General features: G+C 36.5%; 2 protein-coding genes across 3 annotated transcripts; one reads left to right on the top strand and one right to left on the bottom strand.

The window, feature by feature from the left end:
• Positions 1-2,411: 2,411 nt before the first annotated feature.
• On the bottom strand, positions 2,412-4,232 carry polr2k (RNA polymerase II, I and III subunit K). The gene is made up of 4 exons (XM_079828679.1): positions 4,156-4,232; positions 3,744-3,807; positions 3,515-3,607; positions 2,412-2,555 (listed from the first exon to the last, which is right to left on the bottom strand). The coding sequence occupies exons 2-4, from the start codon at positions 3,802-3,804 to the stop codon at positions 2,533-2,535; spliced, it is 177 nt and encodes a 58-aa protein (XP_079684805.1). The 5' UTR covers positions 3,805-3,807; positions 4,156-4,232; the 3' UTR covers positions 2,412-2,532.
• An 85-nt stretch (positions 4,233-4,317) lies between these two features.
• On the top strand, positions 4,318-14,890 carry parp10 (poly(ADP-ribose) polymerase family member 10). Of its 2 annotated transcripts, none has more exons than XM_079829556.1 (12): positions 4,318-4,437; positions 4,688-4,736; positions 5,799-5,974; positions 6,096-6,338; positions 7,362-7,592; positions 7,678-8,810; positions 9,532-9,744; positions 9,833-9,962; positions 10,081-11,028; positions 11,291-11,424; positions 12,374-12,548; positions 13,778-14,890. In XM_079829556.1, the coding sequence occupies exons 3-12, from the start codon at positions 5,800-5,802 to the stop codon at positions 14,074-14,076; spliced, it is 3,681 nt and encodes a 1,226-aa protein (XP_079685682.1). In that variant the 5' UTR covers positions 4,318-4,437; positions 4,688-4,736; position 5,799; the 3' UTR covers positions 14,077-14,890. The 2 variants fall into 2 exon arrangements, with proteins under 2 accessions (XP_079685682.1, XP_079685683.1); XM_079829557.1 differs by having other exon boundaries at positions 4,375-4,505.
• Positions 14,891-15,132: the final 242 nt, after the last annotated feature.

The following is a 15,132-nucleotide window of genomic DNA, read 5'->3' as shown; positions in this document are numbered from 1 at the left end:
TGGCTCCTGAATGTTCTTATGATGGCATCTCCGTGCTATCATCCATAGGCAAAATATAGCTCATCGCGGTTTGTTCTCACTGAAGAAACAAAATATTGATGTGCTCAAAAACAAGACATAACTTACTCCCTTAGACGTCAGTTTAATACTTTTGATGCTATAGAGACCAATTTCAAGAATATTACACAACAATTACTAAAAAATCATGTAGGAGAGAGCAGAAAAGTGCATACAATCACATACATATCTATAAACCTGGTGTTTCCTCTTCTGTGCTTGATTTAAATTTTAAAGTTCCCATTTTATTTGTTATTTGTTTTACCTGTTGGCACTTGTGTCTTTGTAGGGGCGTCGGACTGGGGGTAAAACCAGTTCTGATTACCAGGGCCTCAAGGGGAGAGAGGGCCCTTGAAAAGTCTGGAATATATTTTAACATGGGGGCCCATCAGGACTGCCTATGCATAGGGCCCGGGATTTTGTGCTACACCCCACCCGCTAGATCATCGTTTCTAATAAAGAATACGATTAAGATACAAGTTAATCTTAAAGGAACACACCGACTTTTTGGGACTTTAGCTTATTCACCGTATCCCCCACAGTTAGATAAGTCCATACATACTATTCTCATCTCCGTGCGTGCCATAACTCTGCCTGACGCACCCACCGCTAGCCTAGCTTAGCACAAAGACTAGAGGTAAATGGCTCCAGCTAGCCTACTGCTCAATAAGTGACAAAATAACGCCAACATTTTCCTATTTACATGTTGTGATGTGTATAGTTACATCGTGTACCAAGTTGTGATTTTCTAGACCGATATGGCTAGGAACTATACTCTCATTCCTGAATAATGATCAAGTCACGTTGGTTGACCGAAGTTAGCCTATTTTCAGGCGCTGCATAATATCACTGCGCCGCTGCATCCATAGTAAGGCAGCAAAGCTCCTCGATCATTACACAGGAATGAGAGTATAGTTCTAAGCCATCGGTCCAGAAAATCACAACTTTTCATTTTCCGTCGGTCTTAGTACACGATGCAACTATACACATCACATGTAAATAGGAAAATGTTGGCGTTATTTTGTCACTTATTGAGCAGCAGTATTGGGTGTAACGCGTTACAAAAGTAATGCATTACAGTAACATATTACGTTTTGCTGTAAGTAGTGTAAGGCATTACTAATCAATTTTCAGTAATATTTTACTCTGTACATGTTCAGTAACGCTCGCGTTACAACACACTTTTAGCCCAAAATTAAATTGTAAAAACAAAAAAACTGCATTACAATTCTGAGACAGTAATATTGTAAGGTAACAAATTACTTTTAAATAACAGTAACAAGTAATTATACTATTACTGTAGTACTATTATGTATTACAGTTTGGAAGTAACTTGCACAACACTTATTGAGCAGTAGGCTAGCTGGAGCCGTTTACCTCTAGTCTTTGTGCTAAGCTAGGCTAGCGGTGGGTGCGTCAGACAGAGGTATGGCACGCACAGAGATGAGAATAGTATGAACTTATCTAACTTTGGGGGATACGGTGAATAAGCTAAAGTCCCAAAAGTCGGCGTGTTCCTTTAAACATTCTGACAGTTACATTCTGAGTTCAAGTTTGATCACAAAAAAATTTACAGACCACACTGAAAACAACATTTTTGTTAATTTCATATTCTGAAGTAGAAAGACTGAAATTGTATTTTCTTGTAAAACACTCCAATAATCTGTTTTATTTACAACTCCAAAAATTATTTAGTATGTGTACTAGTGAATGTTAGTTGCTAGTAAAACTTACTTTAAACACATCAAGAACATGTAAATAGTTTTAGGATTTCAGGACATTTAACTGTCCAAATGTTAGCAATTTTAATAACCTGAATTCATTTGTACAGATGGTCAATTGTTTTTGCATCCACGGAAGCACAAGATCATCACATTTCACACAAACTTGTAGAATCTACTAAATATAATACTAAAATAACACCAAATACTATTACAATCTTTAATTCATATTTACTGTTTAATACAGTAAAGGTACAATCACATTTATCGTTCTTGGCAAAATGTCATTAGGACTCCTCGTGAAGGGTGAAACATTTGGTCACACAAATTTGCTGTGTTAACAGAAAACTACTTGATTTGAAAGTAACCTTTGTGTGAGCTGTGATTCATATAATTTCTGTATTATTCTCTTGGCAACTTTTTTTTGCTCAGGATATTTCGCTAATGTAACCGCACCTTAATGATGACTCATAATATTTGTAGTGGAAAAAAACCCTTGATCCATCCCAAACCTTACAAGAACAACTCACTACACATGAATCAATCAGTGGTTTTACCCCAATTAAAAAAAAAGAAAACCTCAATGAGGACTTTTGGAAAGAATGTGGAAAAAAGAAAACATTCACTGAAGAATTGTTTTTGTAATTTGTTTTTTACTCAATTTTGATCACTGCCTATTCAAATTGTATACATGTATTTACATCAAAGACAATAAAAAAAGAGAATTATAATAGGAAAAACAGCAGGATGTATCTCATCGGGCATCAAATACAACCACTGGAAGCAAGAGTCAAGGGTAAATATAAAGAACATAGGACACAAAAAACCTAAATATAATATATTGACTTAATATTATGGCATGCATATCAGATTCACAGAACCATGCAAAGAGCTCAATTTTTATTTAGAAGAATTGAAGTAACAGCCCACCCCCCAAAATGTATAATTTACTCACTGTGTGCAGTTATTTTTTCCATGAAAGTAAATTTTCAAGAATATTTACACACTTATTCATCATGACAACAGCTGTAAAGCTCCAAAAAAGGTTATCTTCACCATATTTGCCCTATTTTAAATCTTTAACTGCAATTTCCAGTGGTTTTGTAATCAAACATCATGATGTTAAAACTGCATATGTGATCCTGGACCACAAAACCAGTATACGGGTCAATTTTTTTTAAAATTGAGATTTATAAATCATCTGAAAACTGAATCTGATTAAATAAGCTTTTCATTGATGTATGGTTTGTTAGGAAACGACAATATTTGGCTGAGATACAACTATTGGAAAATCTGTAATCTGAGGGTGCATAAAATATATATAAACAGAGAAAAATATAAACGCCTTTAAAGTTGCCCAAATGAAGTCCTTAGCAATGCACATTTCTACTAATAATAATTTGTAATTTAAAAACTGCAGTTGCGTGGAATCAGTGAATAACAATTTAATTCGTTTGTTTTCGAAATGAATGAATATTGGTGAACTAATATGTGAAAAACGATTTAATGTGTCTGTTTTTCAGACAAATAAAATTCGGAATTAAATTGCTATTCGGAAAAATAGCAAATCTTTACAGATTTAGTGAGCAATCATTATAGAAAAAAAATGATGGGAAAATAAACATTTAACCACATATGATATGGATTAGTTTGGAACAACATGAGGGTAAGTGAGTTGACATTTTTGGTGACCAATTATTTCAACCACTAAGCATTATTTAGTTTATAAAGGATACATCTTTTGGTCCTTTTCTTGTACATGATTCTGTAACCACATTCTCTGCATCTGATGGGGTCTCTAGCTTTGATCTCGTTTTCTGTGTGGCACTCTGAAACACAAGAGCAACAATTGTGAATTGTGGGAGTTTTGTTTGCACAGTTATGAAAGATGTGATTATATGTAAATGACTAATACACAAAACACATGATGACAGACATAACTAAATGGATGAAGAGTGTTATTACCTCCACAAATGTAGATCATTGGCTGCTGTTTGGGAGGCTGAATGTCCTTCGGAGGATCCATAGCCTGAAACAAACATACACAAGTACTTCTTAAATACTTCTGTATTATTACATTTAATAATAGCAATATATTAGAGAAATTATTATTTATTAATTTAATACGTTATGTAGATATAAATTATATAACCTACAATTTACAAAAAAAAAACATTTAAGAGATGTATACAGTGCTGATGAACTGTTTAATGTGTGTGTAGGGTGTACGGACACGTTCTACTGTTACACATCTACTATTACACACAAAGCTAGATGCATTATTCTTTATATGAATATTAGATAAAACAATATGCACAACATCAGTGTTAATTTATCAGAATATACAACTATTAAAAGTACACATTAAAACCATTACCTTTCACGCGTGAGCTCTCAGTTTGCTACAAAACGTTGTTGACGATCACGCATGCGCATTACTTACAGAACGACATCAAAGTAACACACGCTGCTATTGGTTGAAGCGGAAGATTGACAAAAAATTGAACGTCTGAGCTGAGCTCGTCAAACACTGGTGGGAGGAGCTTATAAGGGCAGTTGCTGGTCTATCAGGGAACTTTTATTTTTATTCCCCCCCATATATACAGATGGCGGCGAAAAACTCGCAGCGACGTCTTTAAAAGTCCATTTATCGCCAACAGTACGTAAACGTGCATATATTGAAGTATTTTTAATTTGATTAATTATTTGACAGTTTGACTGTTAAAGGTATGTCTGTAGCGCTGTGATTAAATGTACTGTTTTTTTTGTTTTGTTTTGTTTTTACAATAGTCCGATAAACATTTATTTACAAATATAAATTTATTAGTATTATTATTATAATAATATTTTTTGTGTTTGTATCTCTAAAGTGTTTTTCTTAAAGTGTCACTTGTGTTGTCGTCTCAAAGCAGGAAGTAGCGAGCCGCAGCAGTTGGCCTGTGAATGTTCGGGTTTCATGTGAGTCTGCTCAATTTAAGCGTCCATATTACGCTGTGTTGTTATTAATATTTACGTATGGTCAAACATTTTCGTGCAGTTCATGTTATTCGTATTATATTCCGAGTTACTGTCAGTTATGATTCAGCGTCAACCTTTCAGTTTCTCTTTCTCGGCATTGGGTTTACACGACATACGATTTACATTTATAACGAGTTTACAACATTCAATTACCAACTATTTATATGAATTTAATACTAACTTTTGTATAGTATTCTATCTATCTAGCTGTCTATTAGGGCTGCACGATAATGACCAAAATCATAATTGGCGATTATTCCCTTGAAATTGTAATTGCGATTATTAATTACGATGATCACAATTTACATTAAATGATGATTTGAATAGCTTTATGCCATTGTTTGAAGCGACTGCATGCCATTTTGTTGTATCAAAATAAACAAGCTGAAAACACTCTTCCTGAAAAACTTTTTTGAAAAAGATTTTTCTATAAGTAAAAAAAGTAAAAGTAAAATATACATTGGTTTCTTTAAATAAATAAAAAAGTAAAAACATATACATGGTATTATAATGTTATACTAAAACGAAAAATAAAACAATGGAGAAAAAACTTAACCTGTAGAAAGAAGAAGAAAAAACATTAAGCACACAGAATAATATAAGTGGACTTTTATTTTGTAATTGCGATTACATTTTATTGAACGATTACATAATTGTGGCTTCCATAATTGTAATCCCGATTACAAATTCGATTAATTGTGCAGCCCTACTATCTATCTATCTATCTATCTATCTATCTATCTATCTATCTATCTATCTATCTATCTATCTATCTATCTATCTATCTATCTATCTATCTATCTATCTATCTATCTATCTATCAAAATCTGTCAATTTCAACAATAACAACAAAAACCTACCACACAACAACCTTACACCTTGTGATAAGTTTCTTTTATTTCAATAACCTCACATGAGGTTTTGCTGGTAACTCTTGTAGGAATGCCAGTTATCCTCAACCTGCTCAACTTCATACTTCATGTGTGTTTCCTGTTTTGTCAGAATGGCTAATAACAGCCTGGAGGAGCGGTCTTTGGAAATTTTGGATATTCCAGAAGATTTGGACGATGACTTTCTCTCTCTCTACTTTGATAACAAGCGACGCTCTGGAGGAGGGAACGTGATCTCTTTGGAGAGATGTGGAAACCAAGCGGTGGTCATTTTTGAAGATGCAGAGAGTAAGACATCATCACCATACTGTTTTAGATATTGAGTTTTCTCAGTTTGGATTTTGTAAAATGACAGTATTACAGGCATATATCAGTATAACACATAAATTACTTGTTTCTCTTATAATAGCTGCTGTGAGAGTTCTCTCCAAGTCCCATGTCCTCCAAAATACCCACCTGACACTGCGCAGGAAACCACCAAAAGACCCTGGAAAACTGTTGCTAAGAGGACTCAATCCAGACACTCCCCTGGACAATGTGGAACTTTATGTGGAAAACATTACTAGAATGACGTTAGAAACAGATTTCAGCTTGTATCCTTCTCCAAACAAGGACCTGTTACTAGTACACCTAAAAAGACCCTTGTCTAAAGGTTTGTAGCTGATCTGTTCATCAATCAAAAGTGACAGACATTTATAATATAATATTATAATATTTTGAACTTATGTTTGATAACATTGATAATGATAAGAAATGCTGATTTGCTGTTCAAGAAACCTATTTGAATAGAAGCATTTCAAATAAATTCACCTATGAATAATAATCTGTAGTATATTAGTATAATAATAATTTTACGATTATATATTATATATAATAATATGATTATATATCATATAGAGACAGAGCGACACGCGTCATAATCTGAAGACCACGCCCACCGGGGGGGAAAATAATCAAACCGTCTCCATTGACTTTGCATTGCGTAAAGCTGCCTTTTTGTCATTTTGGACTTATAACAAAAAGCTGAAACATGTATAAAAGCTGATATGTGACAAGGTGTACAGCAAACAAGCTAAACAAAACCCAGAAGCAAAAACCCAGACGTTTTTATAAGCTGTTGACCCAAAAAACGAGCGTTTAAGTACAAAAAAGTGGATTCAGGCCATTGAGACAGAGCGCGCGGGTCATATTACACTGAGAACTACGGCGACTAGAGGGGAACTTAATCAGCGACAGGAAATATAATATATAAAACGGACATTTGGATATTTGACTTAACAGTGACAAAATGTTTACTGCACACAGACATATTGAGGCATACTGAGTGTCAGGATCCCAAAATTTACCCATTCATCCTGCTGAAGCTTCACTTCGTATTGCCTGTATCCACTTTTATCTTCTTAAACGCTCGTTGTTTTGGGTCGACAGCTTATAAAAACTTATTTCTGTGTTTTTTAGCTTGATTGCTGTACACCTTGTCACATATCAGCTTTTAGACATTGTTCTGTTTTTTGTTATAAGTCCGAAATGACAATGAGGCAGCCTCACGCAATGCAAAGTCAATGGAGAGCGTTGGATTGTTTTCCCCCCCGGTGTGGGCGTGGCCTAAATACGCTCTGTCTCTATAATAATAATCTGTCTTAAATATTTTGTCATTGTTTATGTGATTCCATAGATTTTCAGATGCTTAGTGACGAAGTTTCAAAGAAGAGACTATGTGGAGCAAAGGTCACTCTGGAGCAGGTAGAATCGACAGACTCAGTTTTGGTAGCCAATCTGTCTCCTGCACACACAGAGGATATGCTGGAGCTGTACTTTGGGAGTAGTCGTAGTGGAGGGTCGGATGTTCTCAGAGTTAGCATGCTGGCTAACGGATGTGCTAAAGTTTCTTTCAAGGATGTGAAAAGTAAGCCAAGATGTCTTTCTTTAACCACTTTCTTGAAGTCTCTGTTTTACAATTCTGAATCTCAATTGAGCTTTGTCTTTTACAGCTGTAGACTGCATTCTCCAAAAATCCCATCATTTGGAAGGTACAGATTTAGTAGTCGAGCCATACTTTGACTTCCTGCATGCTGTGGTGGATCAGTCGCCTGTGAGCGTTCAAGATGGACAGGGAACATTAACAGAGGGGATGAACCAAATTGACGCGGTCTCATCCCAAAGTCCTACTGTTTCTCACACGGTCTCATCCCAAAGTCCTACTGTTTCTCACACGGTCTCATCCCAAAGTCCTACTGTTTCTCACACGGTCTCATCCCAAAGTCCTACTGTTTCTCACACAGTCTCATTCCAAAGTCCTACTCTTTTGGACCCAATGGTGAGCACCACCTCAAGACACAGCGCTGCTCTTGCGGACAACACCACAAGTATAGAGAGTAAAACTACTGCATCTGCTACTGAGCCATCTATCCAGAAGGAATGTGTTGGCTTTATATCTGTGCCTGATGCCACTAAACATCAGCTGCTCAGTTTGAGTAATTTGCCCGAGAACCTCACAAAGGCTCACCCCAAATTTGATGTCAGTCTAGCAAAAGATGGTGTCCAAATCAAAGGTCCTGACCAAATTGAGGTTGAAAGACTTAAGAACAAAGTTCTGGAATTCCTGACTGGTGTAACACAGGACCACCTGACATATGACAAACTCAAAGCTGAGTTTCTTAGAAGGGAGGATGTTAAAAAGAGGTTAAATTTGTCTTTAAAAAGCATACCATCGACCTACACTGTGTCAGACTGTATGGTCACTGTGACGTCTTCATCCCGTAGCGCAGTCAAACAGGCCCAAGACCTGATAGAGTCCCAGATTGCAGAGTTTACTGTGCCAATGGCCAAAGAATACGAGAGTGTGCCCTTCTCAAAGGAGTGGTCAGAATTTCTGGTGTCTCTGGACTTCTGCTGTGCCAAAGTATCCGAAGCTAGTGGAGTGATTACTGCGGTTACCCTGACAGGGATGGCAAAGGACAAACAAGAGAAGATCGTTGAGTTTCTCAGCACACCACACCAGAAGGAGACGGTCCTGTCTATGGAACCAGGAATGCTCCATTTCCTGCAACTCCATCATCGAGATCTACTGGCAGATATGGGAGAGGTCATCTTATTCCCACTGGAGACTGGAGATGGATTGAGTGTTAGTTACTGAGTTTGCTTTCGTTTGACTTATTTAAGCGACATTTACAATACTGTTCAAAAGTTTGGGGTCAGTAAGATTCTGTACAAAAAAAAAAAAAAAAACTTTTATTCAACAAGGATGCGTTAAATTTACTGTATCTGTTGAGACATTTATAGTGTTTCAATATATTTCTGTTTCAAATAAATGCGGTTCTTTTGAACTTTCCATTCATCAAAAAATCCTGAAAAATGTGTTTCTTGAGCAGCAAATCAGCATATTTGAAAGATTCCTGAAGGATCATGTGACACTGAAGACTGGAGAAATGCTGACAATTCAGCTGTTCCATCACAGGAATTTATTACCTTTTAAAATTAATTTAACACTTTTTTAGATTATAATAATATTTAACAATATTACTGTTTTTACAGTGTTTTTAATCAAATAAATGCAGCCATGGTGAGGATGAGCTTATGAGGCTTCTTTCAAAAACATAAAAAAATTCTTACTGATCCCAATTGTTTGAGCTGTAGAATTTATTTAGGATGTTCACAAAATAATTGTATTTCTAAGATTTAGGTAAATACAAAATAATCTTTATATCAATTATCTTTATTTTCTTGAGCAGCATTTTCAACTCATATTTAATTTAATTGTTTTACTTCAAATTGTTTTATTTATACAATCAATCCCACTATGAATTGTGTGATCATCATCTTTAAATGATTTTGTAATCTGGCAGATCCAGGGAGATTCGACTGTGTGCCAATCAGCGGCAGAATTATTAAGTGCTATTATTGGCTCAGTCTTTACAAAAAACATAGTGGTCAAGCAGCCTGGCATTTCCCGTTTCCTGGTGGAGGAGGAGGGTGTCTGCATACTGGCAGAGATGACAGCCAAATTCGAGGTCTACATAGACATGGCGAAAGTGCACTGGGAGCCTCTAGAAGGCAATGTAATGTATTTAACCTCATTCTTTATCTGTATGCATCTCAAAATACTCAATAATACTTTATAGTTGATTGTGGTTGTGTTTTCCACAGGACATATTGGAGCTGGCATGGAAAATGATACCCTGTCAAAGCTTCCAGAGAAGTTCCTCTGAAAATTTCAGTCAGGACTTTAATGTTGGAGTACCAAATGGGCGCAACTCTACTAATGCACAGACTTCAGGTCATTATGGATCATTGTCCCGATTTTTTAGTTATGAGTGGGCCGAGACCCTCTTATTCCAGTTCTTTTCTTTATGAAATAATCTGTTGTTTTTTTGTTGAACCCAATGGTCTTTCAGCTCGTATTGAAGAAGCTAAGAAGATGTTGGCAGTTATTGGAAACGATCTGGACCCCCAACCTTCTAGTTTAGGATCCACAGATATAGAATCTCAAGATCTGTATTCAGAACCGAGTCAAGATACCATAGCAGTGGTAGAAGAGGAGGCCGACTCACCCCGTTCACTGCAGACCCTTGACCTCCAGAGCTTCTCTACACCCATGAATGCCTGCAGTCTGGAGGAAGATGCAAGCTTCTTGTTGGCGATTCAGATGTCTATGGAGATCTATCAGAGAACAGACACAGAGGACATGCAGGAGGCTCTAGAACTTTCCAAGAAAGACTCCATGCCAACCGAGGAGAACGTACAGCTGGAGAGAGCATTTGAAATGTCTTTGCAGGACGCCATCACGTCATCCAATACAGCCGAGATCTTCGTATATGCTAACTACACCCATGATCTTGTAAGAGTAGACATTGCATTGGGAAAGAAGGTTGGAATGAGACAGTGTGAGGAGAAGATCGAGAACAGAATTCTGCGGAAACTCTCCTCCCATCAGAAAAGATGCATAGAGCTCATTAAGAGGAAGCATGCCGTAGAAATCAGCATCCAGGGCACCACCGCCATCCTCTCTGGCTTTAAAGATTACGTCTCTGAGGCCGTGAATGACCTAAAGAATGTCCTGAGAAGAACAGAGAACATGATGAACGATGCTGGAATCTTAAAGACCATACAGTGGATGTGGTACGAGCAGGGGTCCTCTAAGGCCATGCAGTATCCACCAGATGCCACTGTGTTCATTGAGAATGCTTGGAGGATGAAGCAGAAGAAGATTGATATTCTGTTCAACAATCAGCCATACAGCATTGACTTTGAGAAGATGGAAGAGCATAGTTTGGCATCCGGGAAATCTGTGCCTATTAAACGGAAAATGCTAAGCACAGAGGACTTGTACATGGCTGATACAGGTACAAATTGTATAAACCTTAAGAAATCCCCAAAAGAGAGAATACTTTATGTAGAAGTGTGAAATCCAGTTCAATAGTACACTCATCATTATTGCTGTTGATGCCTCACTTTCATTTAGTGTAAAAATCACAGGGGGCTGTTAGGAACATGATTATTTGTGGGAGGGTTTTATTTATTAATCACTTCAATTAATTTGCTAAATTGGCATCCCTATTAGACATTATATAAATGTATATTTAGTTTATGAAGTTTATTTTTTAGATGAAGATTACAGTCTGCTGTCCAACATGCCTGAAGTGTGTCCAGTGGATGTAGATTCTGATGAATTTCAAGAGGTGGTCAAAGAATTCTATGACACCCTTCAGGACAACCACAACAAAATCAGAATCATAAAGGTATGATTCAAGATACAGAGTACAGAGAGGTCGAATTGTAAAAATACAAATTCAAGGGGGATGATGTGGTGGATAAGGGCTAACCTTACACAATGATAACTACAGGTTAAGGCTAGTGATTACAACATTTGTGTCATTTTTTACTTTAAAGAGTAGAATAAAAATCTACATTGGCAGTATTCTCAAGAAATAATTTATATGACCGTAGTATTGTATGACTGAGCACCAGGTACACACACAATTTCTACATACAAACTACCTAAATTATGCATTCGGAGAGCACTGAAGTGTTCATAGTCAAAATATTATCAACAGATTTAAAAAAATAAATAAAAAAAAAATCTCAATAAATTAGTTCCAAATGACAATTATTTTTGAGACCCATACATTTCAGGGCTCTAACAGTGGATGGTAAAGCCAAAAAGAAACGAAGAAACGCATCCTCTCACTGGGCATAGTTACATAGCTCATAGCTTGTTTTAAAAAATACATTAATAAATAGACACATTTAGCAAACATATGCATGTCTGCATTATCACTACATATCTACATAAATAATTTGTTTATTATCATATGTAGAAAATTGTAATGTTTAATTTGCATAATAAGGTTTACATTATACATATACACAACACTCTTTATCTAATGGGGGTGAAAAGGGAGGATGGTGGTTTTACAGAGGGGATGCTTTTTGTCTTTTTTTTGCCACCCCCCTTCAAATCGAGCCCTGGTCTCACACCTTGATATCTGTATTTTTCTATGAGCAATACATCAAGACAAATCTTTCTTTTAGTTTTCTTAGTGAAAACCTGTGAATTTACTATTATGTCCAGAATCAAAATGTTTGCACATTGAACTATAGGTTAGGAATGGTTATCTGTTTTGGAAATTTTCTCGGCTGTCCATTATTGGCTGTTCTTTCTCCCACTGACTCTGATGGTGTTTTCAGGTTGAGAAGCTCATGAATAGACTTCTGAATGAGCAGTACAGGCTGAAAAAGGCCAGTATTGAACAGAGCTCCTCAGAGCCACAGGTGGAACGCGTCCTCTATCACGGCACCAGTGAAACCAGTGTGAAGGAGATATGCATTCATGGCTTCAACAGGAGCTTCTGTGGAAAAAACGGTATTATGCTGTTAAATATGCTAGTGTTTGCTAAGTCAAGCATTACTGTTAGTATTGCTCATACATTGGGATTTACCCAAGAACATCCTAATCATCAAAATGCATAGAAAGTTGTTACACTCATAAAAATAAAGGTTCTAAAAAGGTTCTGCGATTCCATAGAACCATTTTTGGTTCCCCAAAGAACCTTGTGAATGGTACCAAAATCCCGAACCGTACCGTACCACTTTTTTGGGACTCTTCGATTGGGGTACCTAGCACAGCAGTCCGTTACAAAAGGTTGGAGCTAGACTCACTGCAGAACGTTGATTGGTTGTCAGAGAATCGTCACTTGCGTGCGCTTTTTCGCCCTGTTCTTCCTTGGAGCCTGCAGCCTTAGCTCAAACAAAGGGTGTCTTCTTCTTGTGACGAACAGCCACACGCCAAAAAAAGCAAGAATGAGGCCTCTCTTCTTCACGCTAGAATGACGTTGATCCCTATCAAGTTAGGGGACTGTTGGCAGTGGGAACGCATGCCGGATCAGGGTTTACCGTCCCGAATCAGACTGTACTGTACTGCTCAGTCAAAATGAGTCATAAATGTGCAGAATTTTTTTTGAAAATAATTTCACTATAAAGAACCTTTTGTGGAATGGAAAGATTCCATGAATATTAAATGTTCTTCATGGAACCATCAATGCCAATAAAGAACCTTTATTTTTAAGAGAACATCCTAACAACCACTTGGCAGCACATTACAAACCACTCAGATCAGAACATCCTTGCAACATGCTGATGTCTCCAACACCTAAATATGACGTCTACAAATTTGTGCCATTTATCAAAAGCAAATGTTCTCCGAAAGCACAAAAGTGCTTCCTTATATCACTTTGTTTTCTATAGGAAAATTATTATTTTCATTAAAAACCATTTTATTTTAGAGTAATGATTATGCATGTTTAGTTGTCTGATATGTATCAGGATTATTATTGTTAAATAAACTATAAAAAACATTTCATTACTTAAAATGAAAAACTAAAAAAGTTAACTTGTTTTATTTCTGCTAGTTACCAAGGCATCAATTTTCATTTGCATTTAGTTTAAGAAGTACAAAATAAGTCAAACTAAATAAACCAAAAAACTGAAAACTTAATAAAACGTATATAGACATTTAAAAAAACAAAGTCTAATAAAAATGACACTGAATAAGAATTTAAAAATAACAAATGAATTTTCTCTGTTCCCTCACAGCGACTGTGTATGGTCAGGGTGTCTACTTTGCGGTAAACGCAGCGCTCTCTGTGTCAGACACCTACTCCCCACCGAATGCAGATGGGCACAAGTTTATTTTTATGGCTAAAGTGCTCACCGGAGAATTCACCGTGGGCAAACACGATTTAAAAACGGCTCCGCTCAAGGAGAATTCTGCCGTACCGGTCAGATACCACAGCGTGACGGATCAGATCAACTCCCCGACTTTATTTGTCATCTTCAATGACACACAAGCTTATCCACGATACCTTATAACATGCAAGAAAATCTACAGTTAATTACATAGCTTGAAATGCTTATGTTGGCATGCATTCATGATATCTCTGGCAATCATGTCTAATCATTAAACTTGGGTTTGAGGACTGCTCTTGCTTTACTGTTGATGTTTTTACTTTAAACAAGGTTTTGTCTTGTTGAGTGTTGTTACTCTGTTTTCTTTCATTTTGTGAATAATTTAATGCTTATGTTTTGAAAGTGACCGAACATTTTTATATTTTGCTGTTTTTGGATCATTGCTAGTTTTTAACAAATGTATTAAATCATATAAGAGATTTTTTGCTTTAAGCCTGTCAGATTTACATCACTCGCATTATAATTTTTTTGAATGTTGAAAAAAAAAAGTAAATAAATGCTGGAATGAAGTAGATGTCTTTACAATATTTATATACGGTAATAGCAGTATAAATACAATAATAATGTATACAATTGATAAATGTTTTATCTATCCATCCATCGTGATAAATTCAAAGAAGGGTAAATGAAAATGCGTATTATTGTGCAATGGTCTGTGTGGAGGATGTGAGCCGAATTTTAAAAAAAACAGAAGACCAGGAAAGCGTCAGGCCTAGGAAGTGTTTTCTTCTGCCTGTTTAACACAGTCCGCTCTCAGGTCTGTGGTCATGAAGTCATTTTTAAAGACTGGTGCTGACCTACCTGAAGAACATCACTGGATCCCCTTCACATTTAATCATTTAGCAGACACTTTTATTACAAATGAGAACAATAGAAGCAATCAGACAAACAAGAGGGCAACAGTATGCAAGTGCTGTAACAAGTCTCAGGTAGTCTAGCACAGTACACATTTTTAATCAGAAAAAGAAAGGAATAGTATAGAATAGGTGCTAGTATTAACTGGTCACTTGCTGACTAAAAAGATGGCTAAAGACTCAGCTGCTCTTATTGAGGTCGGCAGTTCGTTCCACCAGCTGGGAACGGGCCAGGAAAAGTTCAGAGAAAGAGAGTTTTTGTGCCTCTTTGTGATGGCACTTTGAGGCGTCGTTCATGTGCGGAACGCAAGCTTCTGGAGGGCACAAATAAGGTCTGAAAAAAGGTCT

The sequence above is a fragment of the Gobio gobio genome (genome assembly GCF_949357685.1).
Source record: "Gobio gobio genome assembly, chromosome: 11".
Classification (NCBI taxonomy): domain Eukaryota; kingdom Metazoa; phylum Chordata; class Actinopteri; order Cypriniformes; family Gobionidae; genus Gobio; species Gobio gobio.
This window is presented reverse-complemented; position numbering and strand designations above follow the sequence as displayed.